This window comes from Leptosomus discolor, chromosome 7 (genome assembly GCF_034619465.1).
Source record: "Leptosomus discolor isolate bLepDis1 chromosome 7, bLepDis1.hap2, whole genome shotgun sequence".
Taxonomy (NCBI): Eukaryota; Metazoa; Chordata; class Aves; order Leptosomiformes; family Leptosomidae; genus Leptosomus; species Leptosomus discolor.
In genome coordinates this window covers 6,684,859-6,699,082 of record NC_141397.1, presented here as the reverse complement: position 1 = coordinate 6,699,082, position 14,224 = coordinate 6,684,859, and the positions used below count along the sequence as shown (strand labels likewise).

The 14,224-nt window shown below is 37.0% G+C and overlaps 1 protein-coding gene across 1 annotated transcript in view; it reads left to right on the top strand.

The window, feature by feature from the left end:
* Positions 1 to 14,224, top strand: part of SNX13 (sorting nexin 13) — a 66,412-nt gene that overhangs the window by 34,859 nt on the left and 17,329 nt on the right. The window contains exons 8-16 of the mRNA XM_086467773.1: positions 239 to 327; positions 741 to 824; positions 3,209 to 3,347; positions 3,844 to 3,932; positions 5,088 to 5,187; positions 7,314 to 7,507; positions 8,618 to 8,722; positions 10,257 to 10,389; positions 11,112 to 11,149. Coding sequence (XP_086323899.1) covers positions 239 to 327; positions 741 to 824; positions 3,209 to 3,347; positions 3,844 to 3,932; positions 5,088 to 5,187; positions 7,314 to 7,507; positions 8,618 to 8,722; positions 10,257 to 10,389; positions 11,112 to 11,149 — 971 coding nt within the window. The remainder of the gene's footprint in view (positions 1 to 238; positions 328 to 740; positions 825 to 3,208; positions 3,348 to 3,843; positions 3,933 to 5,087; positions 5,188 to 7,313; positions 7,508 to 8,617; positions 8,723 to 10,256; positions 10,390 to 11,111; positions 11,150 to 14,224) is intronic.

The window sequence follows — 14,224 nt, the reverse complement described above, 5'->3', positions numbered from 1 at the left end:
CCAAAAGCTTTCTTTTGTCTTAGTTTTGAGACTCTAAATCTGTTTCCCCAGTTAGGTTAACATCAGTGCTGCTTACATTCAGTCTGAAAGGTGTTACTCTGATGCTTGGGCTATTAAGAGTATATGTGACTGTATTTGAATTTAATTTTGAGGATTTATCTGTTGGTTTTATTATAGGTAAGATGTGAAGTAACATAATACAAAATTGTGCTGAGGGCTTTTTGTTCTCCCTCCCTAGGATTCCTAAGGGATCTGTGTGAGGTTTTACTGTATATATTGCTACCTCCTGGAGACTTCCAGAACAAGATCATGCGATACTTTGTCAGGGTAAGTACGGACTCTAAAAGCCATCCCGATTGTAAATTTTTTTTATGGCAGTAAACTAAAGATCTGAACGGCTCTTCTTATTTTGTAAAATTGATCAAATTTAATATTAGGTTATTTTAAATGCAGTACAAACGTGGTAAATATTTAATAGCAAAGAGTGGTTTGTGTGAGATGTTTCTGAAGTTTCTTATACCTTAGCGACATCAGAGAAGTGTGTTAAAATGGGTGTTGTTTTTCTTGAGGTATTAACATCTTCTAATATTAATTGGAAGGGATTGTGCTAGTGCCTATTGAATGTTTTCTGTAATTACACATATTTTATTTAGCCACTGCACTGTGATTTTTAAATTGTTGCAGTTATATTAGCTTTATGAATAAATGTATAAAGTGACTTATTATATTTTGTTTTTCAGGAAATCCTCTCCCGAGGAATTCTTCTTCCATTAATAAACCAGCTCAGTGATCCTGATTATATTAATCAGTATGTCATATGGATGGTAAGACTTATGCTTAAAACGAACGATATTTCCAGAATATTTTCATATAAACCTTTCCTTGTGTTCCCTGTAATCATGGCAGATAGATACCTGGTAGAAGAGTTACTGATGGATATATATACGGGCAGAGACAGCGATCTTATGCATGTTGTATTAACTTTTATATATATATATATATGTGCGTGTGATATGTATGTATGTATAAAATACTTGTGTATGCAGACACACACACATACACAATCTTATCTGTGTAACCTGTGTTGTGGTTGCTTGGCAAAAGTTGCCTGACTGAGGATAGATGTATGACAAAGTGTGAAGGTGATTCCTCTTTTCAAGTGCTTTCCTTGGCTGTTCAGGAAGGATGGCAGCAACCTTGGAAGTTTTTTCCTTGACTGTTTTTATGATGTGTGCTTTAAAGCTTAAGAGGCCTCCAGAATCATGAGTAATAAGATTGGGTTTTCTTTGCTTCTGCTAAGCAATCTCAGGGTGATATTTTGGAGATGTTTCTGGTAACCCTTAATAGTTTAACTGCATGGAAAGAAACAAAGTCTTTACTTTGAGAACTCTCTAATGCGCCTGCAACCCCTCACCCCCCCAACTTTAAAAAGTAGTAATATATAGTAAAATTAACATAAATAGAATATTCAAACTTTAATTAATGTTACTGATATTTTTGCAAAGCAATTTAAAATCAACTCTTACAGTTTATTGTCCCTTGTAGGTCATGAATCAAGTTTAATTTTTTCGTTTCCCCAAGTTCGCTCTACTTTCATTCATATATTTTAGTTGTTACAGTGTGCATTCAAGTGCTATGCTGAAAACACCCTTGGATTTCAGAGTAAAAGTTTTTACCAGCCACCTCCATTTCCTGTGAAAGTTTGCACACTGCTTTTCTGCAGGAATGTAGCTTTAATACGAAAAAATACTACAGCTTATATGGACCAAGCTTTTCAATTTTTGTTTCCCCTTTCCTCCTACGCATGTTCTTTATTTGTAACTTGACCTCATTCTTTATTTACTGAGCACTGCCCTTGGCTGCATCCAAAGATAGAATTCTGAGGGTTTTATAAGGCTTTTTGTTATGATGTCTATGTCCCAAATATTAATTTTCATAATTGCTTTCTGAGATGAGGAAGAGTAAATGCTTTCAAAAATATAATACAAGTCTTATGAAATGAAGATTGTAGCAGAAATTAAGGTCAGAAGTAGAGATAACTGGAATAAATTTTGGCTCCCTTTGGAACCTTTGACATGAAATCAGATTTGAATGAAAAAATTCGGCTTCTGAAAATGAGACGTTTAATTCCATGTTTGTAGGCACCCCACAGTTCGATACTAATTCTCTTGTGATAAAATACAAAGCTTCACTATAAAATTGGAAGTTAATCCGAACGTGTCTGTCTTCACCGTGGAATTCACATTTTTACAAAGTGTTTGGAGTTCCAATATTGCTTGTGCTATTACTGTTAACAGCAGACTTCTGGGAAGATTTTCCATTAACTTTGGTCAAAGGTATCCAGTATTCATTCTCTCCGCTCCGTGCGATTCATGTCAGTGCACTTAGGCAGTACCAGCATTTCCATATCAAAGTGAACATTTATGAAGGATGTGGGTGAAGTGACTTTGGCTTCAGATGGCAGAGGCAGCTGTAGGACTCAACCCTCTGCACCTGTGTGCACATGCTGTAGAGCTGCCAGCCTTCCCTTGATCTCCATGCTGCGCTCACAACGGTTTCCAGCGCTCTCAGCAGCACAGCAGGCCTCCTTCCCGTGCACAAATTCCTTTGAATCCCTAGAGCAGGTTCACCCTATGCCAATACTGGGAGAATAAGTGTGTGTTGAAATAGCCTAGTAGTATTTACAAGGGTATCTGAATTAGGGTTTCAGAGAGGGTATTAATTCAGTTGCTTCCTTTTTCATTTTCCCAGCAGGTTATGATCACACTGTAGAAGGTTTTAATTCTTTTTGTAATTCGGTAGCTAAAGAAGCCACTACATTGGGAGCATGTATGCTTGCAGGGACGTTGGCAAAGCTGGAACCTTTTCAGTGGTCTCACTGGTTTCTGCCTGCTTAGCTGAGGAGATGGGTAATAGCAGACAAAGGTTGATTGGGTTTTGGACAAGATCTTCTTAAGTAGGTTGACTTAATGTGTGTCTGTACTTCTTGAAGACAGAAAATCGTGGTGTGAAATAAGTTTTGGCTGTGTGTGTACTTCTTTCTTGGTCCATGTAAAATATTAGTATCAAAAGAAAAGTTCAGAAGCATCAAAGTGTTTCCAAAATGCCCCTTAGCAGTGCTGTATCAAAATAATTCACTTAATGAAAAACCATGTCACGTGCTTCTGGCTGTTTTGCACTGTTCATACTGTAAAACTTTCTGTTTCAGATTCGTGATTCCAACTGTAACTATGAGGCCTTTATGAATATTATTAAATTAAGTGATAATATAGGAGAGTTGGAAGCAGTGAAAGATAAAGCAAGTGAAGAACTGCAATATCTTCGATCTCTAGATACAGCAGGAGATGGTAAGTGCTGTATTGTTATACAAAATATGAAATACATTTACCCACATGATGTCTGAAGAATATCCCAAAACTTTAGAAAATAAAAACTCTGATGCAGCACAGAGTGTAAAATATTTTGTTATTTAAAAAATAAATAGATTATATATGAAGTGTGACAACTTGAATCTTCATAAGTGTGGGTTGGTTTGGTTTTTTTAAATATAGAATAATTGGTTAGGTTTGTGTACTTCCATTGGATTGAAACATACCTGACTGGTGGTTCTGAATTTCGGTAACATTTAGCCAACTACCCATTAATACCTAACAGTTAATCTGTAAAAGGAAAGAGAAAAATAGTTCTTGTTCACTTCCATCAGTAAGGTATTCAAGCTTCATTTCAAAGCTGATGTGTTTTGTATGTGATATGTCACTTTTTGTATGATATTTTTAGAGCATTTTAGAACAAGAGTTTATTTACTGATCTGCATTGCTTAATCCTCTTTATTTTTCCTTTCAGATATCAACACTATAAAAAATCAAATAAACAGTTTATTATATGTTATTAAAGTATGTGATTCAAGAATTCAGAGGTTGCAGTCAGGAAAAGTAAGTATATTAGAATGTTTTGGGTTTTTTTTTAGTTCTGAAAGAGTGAAGTTGCAAATGACTTATTAGTTTGTTTTAGCTTTTTAATTCTTGTGTTTTGAAACACAGCCTGAAGTATGCGGTTGTAGGAATACAGAACACAACTGAGTTTAGTCTTGTATTTGCAGCTTAAGTACCAACGAAAATTTTAAAGGTTCGGCTATTTGAAGTTGTTGGCATTTGGGCTTTAGCAGTTTAGATATGTCAGTACATCTTAAAACTCTTCTTACTTTCTCAATACGAGAGTTAAACTGAAATGTTACGTAGATGTAAAGCACCTTTGTATTATACACCTAGATTCAGTGCTTTTTTGCTGCTCCAGTGCATGCTTTGTGTGCCTCAAGCGTAGTCTTTGGCAAAGATCTGTTGTCTTGTTGGTAAAGGTACCACTTGCTGATTATTTTGCAACACCGTATAGACTCCATATATTGCTTTTGTTAAACGTATTTACCTCTTTAGTTCAAGCAAAAGCCTAAGGCAAACTCGATGTTAAATTTGAGAACCTCATGTTGTTCTGTTTGCTTGTTTTGTGTTTTCTTTTATATTTTAAGGTTGAAAGTCAGTGTGTTTGACTTTGCTTAGTTTCTTGATTATCTTAATTGGATGTAGAAGTTGCTCCAAGATAATGTAATATTGTGCATATTGACTGTTGAAATGATGAGTATCCCGCAGCTGGACCCAGAAGCATTACTGTAACACTAAGAAATATATTGACAGAAGAAAGTTGGGCAGAGATGAATTTGAGTTGTGGTGACCTGCACCCCATCAATGCTGAAATTAGTTCATCTTGTTAATTTATTTTCGTGTTACTGTCACTGTTGGTGAGGGATTTGAGGTTAATTTTGACCTGTACAGTATTACACGAACGTCAGTGTTAAAATCCAGCTTCCCACGTAGCAGAAATCTGCTGAAGGCAAATAGTTACGAGAACGTGACCTTACAAACTAGATCTTCATTTATTGGTGACAGTGAAAATAACTAACCATTGAAAGGCTGCTTTATTATCTGTAATGTGAATTATTTTTTATTACACCTACCTTGTGGTAAGCAGAAGTTTTAAAAACTAATTTAAAAAAAAAAATAAAGCCTCTGAACACACTGAACTGTGTCTTACAGGAAATAGATACTGTGAAACTGGCAGCAAACTTTGGAAAACTTTGCACAGTCCCTCTGGACCATATTCTGGTAGACAATGTTGCACTACAGTTTTTTATGGGTAAGTGTTAATTTATCTGATCGCTTTTATTTAGGAAGAATATGCTAACTCACAGGACTGTACACTTGAAATGGCTAAATATAGGTGTCTACTGAGAGCTAAATGTGTATAAGCTTCTTGCCAGAGGGAACCAAAGCCTTTTTTGCAAATCAGGCTGTAATTAATTCTTCAGAACACCATACTCAGTACTTCCAAAAGCTTGTGTCTAGCCTGTTTCAGTACCGATCTCTCTGTCAGACTGTTCTTGCAGAGTTTCTTGGTCTGTCACTTCACAAGTTCATTCTGTTTAGAACAGAGTCATTGCAAGAATTGCTTGGAGTTTTTTATAATTGGAATGACTCTTAACTTATCACAATCGTTAATCTTACTTTTGCTGATCTCACTGAAGCTAATGGAACCAACGAATATAGATGTTAGATTGAAGTTTAGAGGATTACAAGGCTGCTGAAGGTTGTCTATTTGAGGAGCTAAAATACAGCAGTAATTTATGAACTATTTTAGGTTTATCATATAATCAAGAAATTGATAGATGGATTGAAGTTGTATAATTATTTTTTAATACTTTCTAATGTTTGAGTCTTTGTTAATTAATTGGGCTGCTGATGTCATTACTAAGAATATCCATCGGTTTTGTTGGTGATTATAGTAATTTTAATGGAGCAGATGGAAATATAGCAGAGAGAACACAGTCCAGGAGGTTCCTGGAGTGTGTGGAAGGTAACTTCCTGACCCAGCTGGTGGGGGAGCCAACTAGGGAAGGCGCCCTGCTGGACCTGTTGTTTGTGAACAGAGGAGGACTTGTGGATAACGTGATGGTTGGATGCCGTCTTGGGCATAGCGATCACAGGATGATAGAGTTTTAGATTCTTGTAGAAGTAAGGAGGGAACTACCACCTTGGGCTTCTGGAGGGCAGACTTTGGCCTATTTGGGGGCCTGGTTGACAGAGTTCCTTGGGAGGCAGTCCTGAAGGGCAAAGTTGTCCAGGAAGGTTGGATATCCTTCAAGGTGTAGGAGCAGGCTGTCCCCAGGTGCTGCTAGTGGGGAAGAACACCAGACTGGCTGAACAGAGAGCTTTGGCTGGAACTCAGGAGAATTTAAAAAACAAAACCAAAACCAAACCAAAACAAACAAAAAAAAAAACCAAAAAAAGCCAAACCAAAACACAAAAAACCAAACAACCCAACAAACAAACAAAAAAACCCCGAAAAGCAAAGAGTTTATGACCTTTGAAAGAAGGGCAGGCCACTCAGGAGGACTACAAGGATGTCGTAAGGTTATGCAGGAAGAAAATTAGAAGGGCCAAAGCCCAGCTAGAACTTAATGTGGTTACTGCTATAAAAGACAGTAGAAAAAGTCTCTATAAATACATTTAGCAGCAAAAGGAGGGCTAAGGAGCATCTCCATCCCTTATTGGATGCAGGGGGAAACACAGTGAAAAAGGATGAGAAAAGGCCAAGGTACTTAATGCTGCCTTTGCCTCAGTCATGTTCTCAGGCCAATTGTTCTCATGGTACCCAGCCCCCTGAGCTGGAAGACAGGGATGGGGAGCAGAATGAAGCCCTCATAGTCCATGGGGAAATGATTAGTGACCAGTTACACCACTTGGACACACACCGGTCTATGGGGCTGGATGGGATCCACCCAAGGGTATTGATGGAGCTGGCAGAAGTGCTCACCAAGCCACTTTCCGTCATTTACCAGCAGCCCTGGCTAACTGGAGAGGTCCTGGTTGACTGGAGGTTAGCGAATGTGACATCCAGCTACAAGAAGGGCTGGAAGGAGGATCTGGGGAACTACAGGCCTGTCACAGTCTGACCTCGGTGCTAGGGAAGGTTATGGAGTGGATCACCTTGAGTGCTGTCACACGGCACATAAAGGGAAACCAGGTGATCAGGCCCAGTCAGCATGAATTTATGAAAGGCAGGCCCTGCTTGACGAACCTGATCTTCTTGGCTCCCAATTTTGTTTACTGATTATCACCAATATGTATGTAGTACTTCTTAATTTTTGACTGTAGATGACTAGTATTGCAGGTGTATAACCAGATCCTGGAGTTAACATCATAAAGAATCATAATTTGAAGATGAAAAACAATAACTATGATTGTGGTGACTGTTTTCTGTAGATTACATGCAGCAGACTGGTGGCCAAGCACATCTGTTTTTCTGGATGACAGTGGAAGGGTACAGGGTTACGGCACAGCAACAGCTGGAGGTACTTCAAAGCCGTCAAAAAGATGGAAAACATCAGACTAATCAAACCAAGGGTCTATTAAGAGCAGCTGCGTTTGGAGTTTATGAGCAATATTTATCAGAAAAGGTAGGAATAACTTATTTCTGCATTGTTTGGAACTGACTCTTTGTACAGATGCCTTTTTTTTTGGTAGTTACGGCTAAGTTAATACGAAATGGATGTGATGTAGCACAAGCTGGTTACAAGATGTCATTTAAGCTGTTACTTGTGGATATTCTCATGTCAAGCAGCAAGAAAATGTGTTCCTCTCCCTGCCCTCCCCTGTAGTACTCATGCTGGTAGTGACTATTCAGTCAAATGCACAGCATTTGTTCTTTAGAAGCTGGCTTTCCAGAATAGAGAAAACCTAGAGAAAATATGAAGACAGAATAAGAAATTCTGTCCCTTTGGGTATTCTATCCCTTCCTGTTTCCCTTTTTTTCCTCTGCTCTCTACCCACCCCCCCTTACGAAGAAGAAGTGGGGTTTTTAAAAAAAAAAAAAAAAATGCAACCCACTGTTTGTACAGACCTGGGTTAAGATTGGGTTTTCAAGTGAAATCATTTCCTGTGCCTCTCTGCAATTGTCTGTGTAAATTGCTCGGATATCACTGTTTCAGTCGGCTAAGCTTGAATGCTTCCAGTAGTCTTGTAATAACGGAGTCTTCTGTGAAAGAAAACACTTGTCAACTTGTGTTAACAAAGCCTCTTTGTTCTGAATATGTGTATGCATAAAAATCACCTCTCAACTCGCTCAAAAGTTTCCCTCAACAAATTATCCCTCAGATATCTTGTAATGCTTCTCTTTCTGCAGCATTTCTTTCACCTTGGGTTTTCACCTCCATGGTCTATCAGCAGGCTGGACTGTGCAGAGCTTATTCTGATGGGTTTTTGAGATGACTGAATGCTCACCACTCTGAAGTCTGTTTTTAAGTTTGAGTAAATCTGGCTTAGATATTGCTTCAAAATAAAGTGCATAAATTGCCTTTGAGGTAGTGACTCTCAGTATTTAATCCTGAACCTTCTGACTTTCAATACAAACTCTGCACTTTTGGGGGAAGAGGGGGTCTGACTCATGTTGTGTGTTCTAGACAGTTCTGGACATACTCATCAAGAAGAAATTTAGTTAGAGAATTGCAGAATTGTATTGGATTTTCTAATTTTTATGCTGCAAAAGTTGATTAAGATCTCTGTGACAGGCGTCTCCGAGAGTTAATATTGACGACAATTTAGTAGCAAAACTGGCAGAGACACTGAACCATGAGGATCCAACACCTGAAATATTTGATGACATTCAGAGAAAGGTATACTCTATTCATCCTGTATTTCATAAAACTGTTGATGCTGCAGGGTATTAAACGTCACTGCAATCATTGAAAAAGTAGGAAGGAGCTCAAATACCTGAAACCTAAAACCTCTTTTACCATTTCCTATTCTCTAAAAATCGTACTTTAAATTGCCAACTTCTGCTTAGCCGTGCGTAGCCCATGGGTTTCAAAGCAATAGACAGAAAGAGTAGGTATGAAATTAATTGTGAAGCACAATTTAGAATTATGGAATTATTTTTTGTGTTAAAGCACCAATTTAAGAAAAGTGCCTGTGTAGATTAAGCAGGTGGTACAATTTTGGTCTGGTTTTAACTCTTTCAAAGGTGGATGTAAGCATGTTACTGTACTAAATTCTATATCTCTTTCCAGAAGTTAATTTGACTGTTCTGTTTCTGCAAGCCTGCACAATGTAGCACGCAGAAGCAGCAAGTACTGAAGAGAAAACAGTCTTTTTACTGGCTGTATATGTAGACTTTGTCACTCAAGTCTAATGTATATATTTAGAAAAAAAAAGTAGTGAATTATTAATAATCTGGCAGTAAATTATATACCCAGTCTGAGAGGTTTTTATTTTAGGTCATTAACTTAATATTCTCATTCATGCTAAAAATTAGTGATATAAGCTGTAGAACTTGGAATCACTCTAATGTGCTTGCGGCTCACATTTAAGACTAATGAAAACACCTTGTCAAATCTGTATTGCTCAAAGTAGGTTACAAGGGCCTTGTGTGTGATTTCTGCTGAAGAACACGAATAAATTTCTTATGTATTACAAAAGAAATTGACTTCCTCAGATCTGCATGAAATTTTCTTCCCATTCTTACCAGGTGATAGTACTTGTGCAGTGTTCCATGACAGAAAAAAATCATCATGAAAATACTCTAGAGTTGATACGAACATCCAGACGTTATGAATTAATTCCCAGCACATATAGATATGTGTGTGTATGTGTATATACTGTCACTGTATAGGATACATAGATCATTTTTTGAGGTGGTGTGGCTAAATCCATGTGAGATAGGGTTATACTGTATTGGCTGAACTGGAAATTTTCAGGAAAGTAGTATGCAGTGTCTTCCCTCCCCTCCTTTCTCTCTTCTCACCTCTCCCCCTAAGTGTTTCCAAACCTGCATTTATAGTTTGTCACAAAGGACTCCGAGAGAGAACCTCTTGTGAAATGGGTGAAGACCAACTACGTGCGATTGGAAGGGTTAAGAGGAGAGAAAGGAAACACAGTTAACGTGCTACTTCCCTTCCTATATGTGCATGTCTCACTAGTTAGGAAGGTGTTTTCTGAGGCTGTTACACTTCCAGACAATTACTTGTCTTAACCTTTCCCTTAAAACTGAATTGAAATTTCACAAACTCTTACCAGGGTTTTAAAGAAAACCCAGAAACACGTGATAGAGTGCACAGATACGTGTCAGTCAAGTAAAATTTATGGGAGCTTGTCTGATTAATTAAAATATGTAAGAAGTATTTATAAAGCTGGCATTTTTATTTCAATAAGGTGTATGAATTGATGCTGCGAGATGAAAGATTCTACCCTTCATTCAAGCAGAATGTGTTGTATGTCCGTATGTTAGCTGAGCTGGACATGCTGAAGGATCCTAGTTTCAGAGGATCAGATGATGGTGAAGGAGGTGAGCTCTATAGCTGAGGGGGATTTCCTGGGATCGTGCTTTTTTCTGCTTTAAAATGAAAATAAGAAAATCTTCCACCCTGTTTTGGAGAAATCAAAAAGTTAGTTTACTATCTCTGAATTTTAAATGAATGTTTCCTCCTTGTGCTTTTTTTTTTGTAAATTGTTTTGTGAGTCAAATAGTTTTTCCTGCAGTAACTTTATTAATCTCATGTACGTTTTTTGTCAAGTCTTGGTAACAAGTGTGTTGCTAAAATAAGTGTGAGACTTTTTTTTTTAATTCAAAAATATTTGAGGTTCTTTGATGTGTTGGGTTCTTTTAATATAGAACTATATTCTTCATCTGTAAATAGAAATTGGAGATGTGGCTTTTAAAACCAATTAAAATCATTCTTCTCATTAACTCAAGTACGAATCTAATGGAGATTGTTTAACTATTAAAATGACTCCTTAATGAAGCAATTTCATGTGGTGATACAAGCTTAAAGAGGAGTGTTTTCTGGAGTGTTTATTTCATATCTGTGGTTATATAAATTTACCTACAATTTCCTTTAGGTGTCTTTATTGGAAACTTCAAGTACTTGGGTGCAGTGTTTTGCCCAATGCTGTGGTTGTCTGTTATTTACCATAATGGTTCGTCTTTGCATTTTTTTCTTATATGTGGCCCTACGTTGGAGAAAATCTAACCTGTTTTTCTCCTTTCCCCTCCTTCACTGCTCCCAGAATCTTTCAATGGGTCTCCTACTGGCAGTATAAATCTGGTAAGTGCTTGGATTTTTTTTTTTAAATTATTATTTTTTCTCCCCAGCAGTAGGGAAAGTGTAATAAAATAGTTTAAACTATGCACATTAGAAGTTTTAGTCCACTGCAGTTTAATTTCTGAAAAAGTTCTTGAATCAAATTGTATCACACATAAGATATCAATTAATCTGTAAAGTAAAACTGTGCCTTCTGTACTTTCCGCTGTTTAACGCGTTTTTGGATTGTTTCTCACAGAAACAGTAATAATCTATAGTTAATTTATGCAAAGCATACTTTCATATCCCTGTTTGTTTTTCTTAAATAGACATAAATGTGGAGTTAGGTAATAATAAGTGAAAACAAATCCTTTGTAACTGAAATCTCAAAGGATTAGATTCGAATAGACTGTAAATGAGGCATTTAATTAGGTTTTTATAGGGTGTTTTTTTTGAGTTAGGGGTTGTTCTAGAAACATAAAAGCACCTGGAGTCTATCCATTCAAGATACAAGTCTTTGTTTTTTAGTCTGACCAGTTTCAAGTTCAATTTTTGATGTTTTCTTAAGCAATTCTTGACTGGGTTGGTTTGTCAGATCCTTTTCTTTGTTACATGAATGTACTTAAATATATGAAATACGCTTCTGCATGTATTAGTAGTTGCCTGTGTATGAAGGGAACTGTATAATTCTACCAGACTTTTTCCAAATAATCTGTCCGACATAGATCTTACCAGGCTTAAAATGTTTTAAACTGAAAAAATTAATTCATAGTTATTTAAAAAGAAAAGATCATGAAAAACTTTGTATTTCTTCCCCTCCCTCTTATTGTTTCTTCAGACTCTGTGTAGCTGAGCCACAAGATACAGAAGGTTCAATTGTGCATATGAGAGTATTTTTCCAAATCTTTTAGTTTTAAGATTCGCAATCTGTATGCCGTTTCCTGGCTTATGCGATTCATAAGCCCTTCTAATTCATTCTTGGAAGATGCAGTAGCTCCTCAGGAGTTCCAGTGCGTTGGTTAGATCATGCTTGCACGCAGAGGAGTAGAGTTTATCTTGCAAAGGAATACATTTAACATGAATGTAAATGTGTTTCCGTGTGGAGCTTGGTTGTGGGTATATTTGTTGGTGGGTTTTTGTTTGGTTTTGAGTTGGAATTTTTTTTACTATTATTTTTCTCTTTACATTTTGAAATACCAAGAAGAAGGGAGGTGGATAGCTGATAGAATTTACACAAGCTCATGTTAGATGCAGAAGGAAAACTTAATTTAGCCATATTTTAAATAAGTTTACAGAGAATTCTGGTAGTATTTCACAAGAGATTCTTTTAATTGACTAATCTCTCAAGAAGATCTTTCAAATGTCTTTTTTTAAGAATATTCCGACATAGCAAAATCATATTTTATAGGTGGGGATTTGCCATTGCAGTGGCTCATCTTGCTGGTGGTTATCTGCTGCTTAGTTTCATGTGGCCTTTCCAGAGGACATTAGAATGTCTTAAAGCCATTATCAAGCACTGTTGAAATAAAAAATAGATATTTGCATGGGACAATTCAAAGTCTTTTGTTGTCATTGTGAAAAGAATGTTTGCGGAATACTACATCTACTATTTCTATGAAGAGAAAAGAACATTCTAGGAGAAATCTGTAATAAATCCCTGTTACGCGGAACTTTTGCTTTCTGTAGTCCATATTGAGGGTTTTCAGTGCTTTTACAGGTGTTTGGATACTGGTAGATTAGTTTTTCCTGGCTGAATTCCATGTCAAGAGTAAGTTTTGGTACACATAGTTTAGCTCCCTTGTGTTAGTCAGTTACGTGAAGAAAAATAGACCTTGGAAAGGTTACTTCAAAGGTCAGGGAATTTCTGTACTTTAGCTAATGACAGTGTATTAAGTAAGATTGGGTTGTGGTGTGATATTTTTGCTTTTTAATTAACTTGTGTTCCTGTGGATGTACCTAATGTCAAAGATAGTAGGTCATATTAAATACAAACTGTCTGTTGTGTTATCTGTTCAAGCTTCAACCGTTTCATTTATTTGTGTTAATTGTTGCTCTATAGTGCCTTGCCACAGCATTTGGGTGTTTCTTAAAGTTTGTTATAAAATACGTTGCCTGCAGTTTATACTTTCACTGTAAGAATGTATTTTAAGATTACTTGGAAGAGAGGCTCAAAACTATTTTGAGGAGAAGTTATTTTACAAAAATATCTTAATTTCTGCATTTTAATTTGACTCATTAATCTCCTATATTAAACCAGTGGGGCATATTTTGGGGGTATAAAACCACTGTAAATATTTATAGACTCTTGCAGATCTCCATCTAAATGGATCCTTAATGGGAGCTTTACATACTGCGTTTACACTGAGTAAATAGGAGTTACACAGGTGTTACATATCCAAGACCTCGAATGGCAGCAGAAATGGCTGGGTTGAACTTGTGATGGTCATTAGTGTATGTCAGCTTGAACCCCATTCGGTTATCAAGAAGAAAATTGAGCTGCTAGGGTGGCAATGAAAGGAGGAAGGACAGCAAGAAATAATGATGCCTTTTAAAAAATATAACACTACGTGAATGTCAGTATTTCATAGCAAACAGAATATTAGAGCAGTTACTTGTTTTCTTTCATAACATCCCTTCCATCTTACCAATAATCAAATCCTAGAGCTCTCAGAATATCGAACACCCATCGAAGCTTCTATGGTGCTTGCCAGTCGTCAGTCTCAGGTGATATGCTGCTCCTAAATTTGGACACTGCAGCACAGAGCACACCTGACAGGGCTATTGCTGTCAGAGGGTGACTTGCTTAGGAATGGACTAGGTCAGAGAAAGTCTATCCCCATATCCAACAGTGACCAAAAGCAAGTATCTAATGAAGATTATGAGAACAGTCCATTCACAGTGATACTTTACCGGAATACTCTCCAGCATCCAGTGACTTCCAGATTTGGGAATTCTTGAGGTAAAGATGATGTCTGCTTTCAAAATATTTTTGCATGAATTCATCTGTTCTGCCATTGAACAGACATGAACTTTTTATAGTGTTCAGTGGCAAAACAGATTTCCCAAACGGGCTCTTCTTTCTTCTGCCTTTTTTCAGTC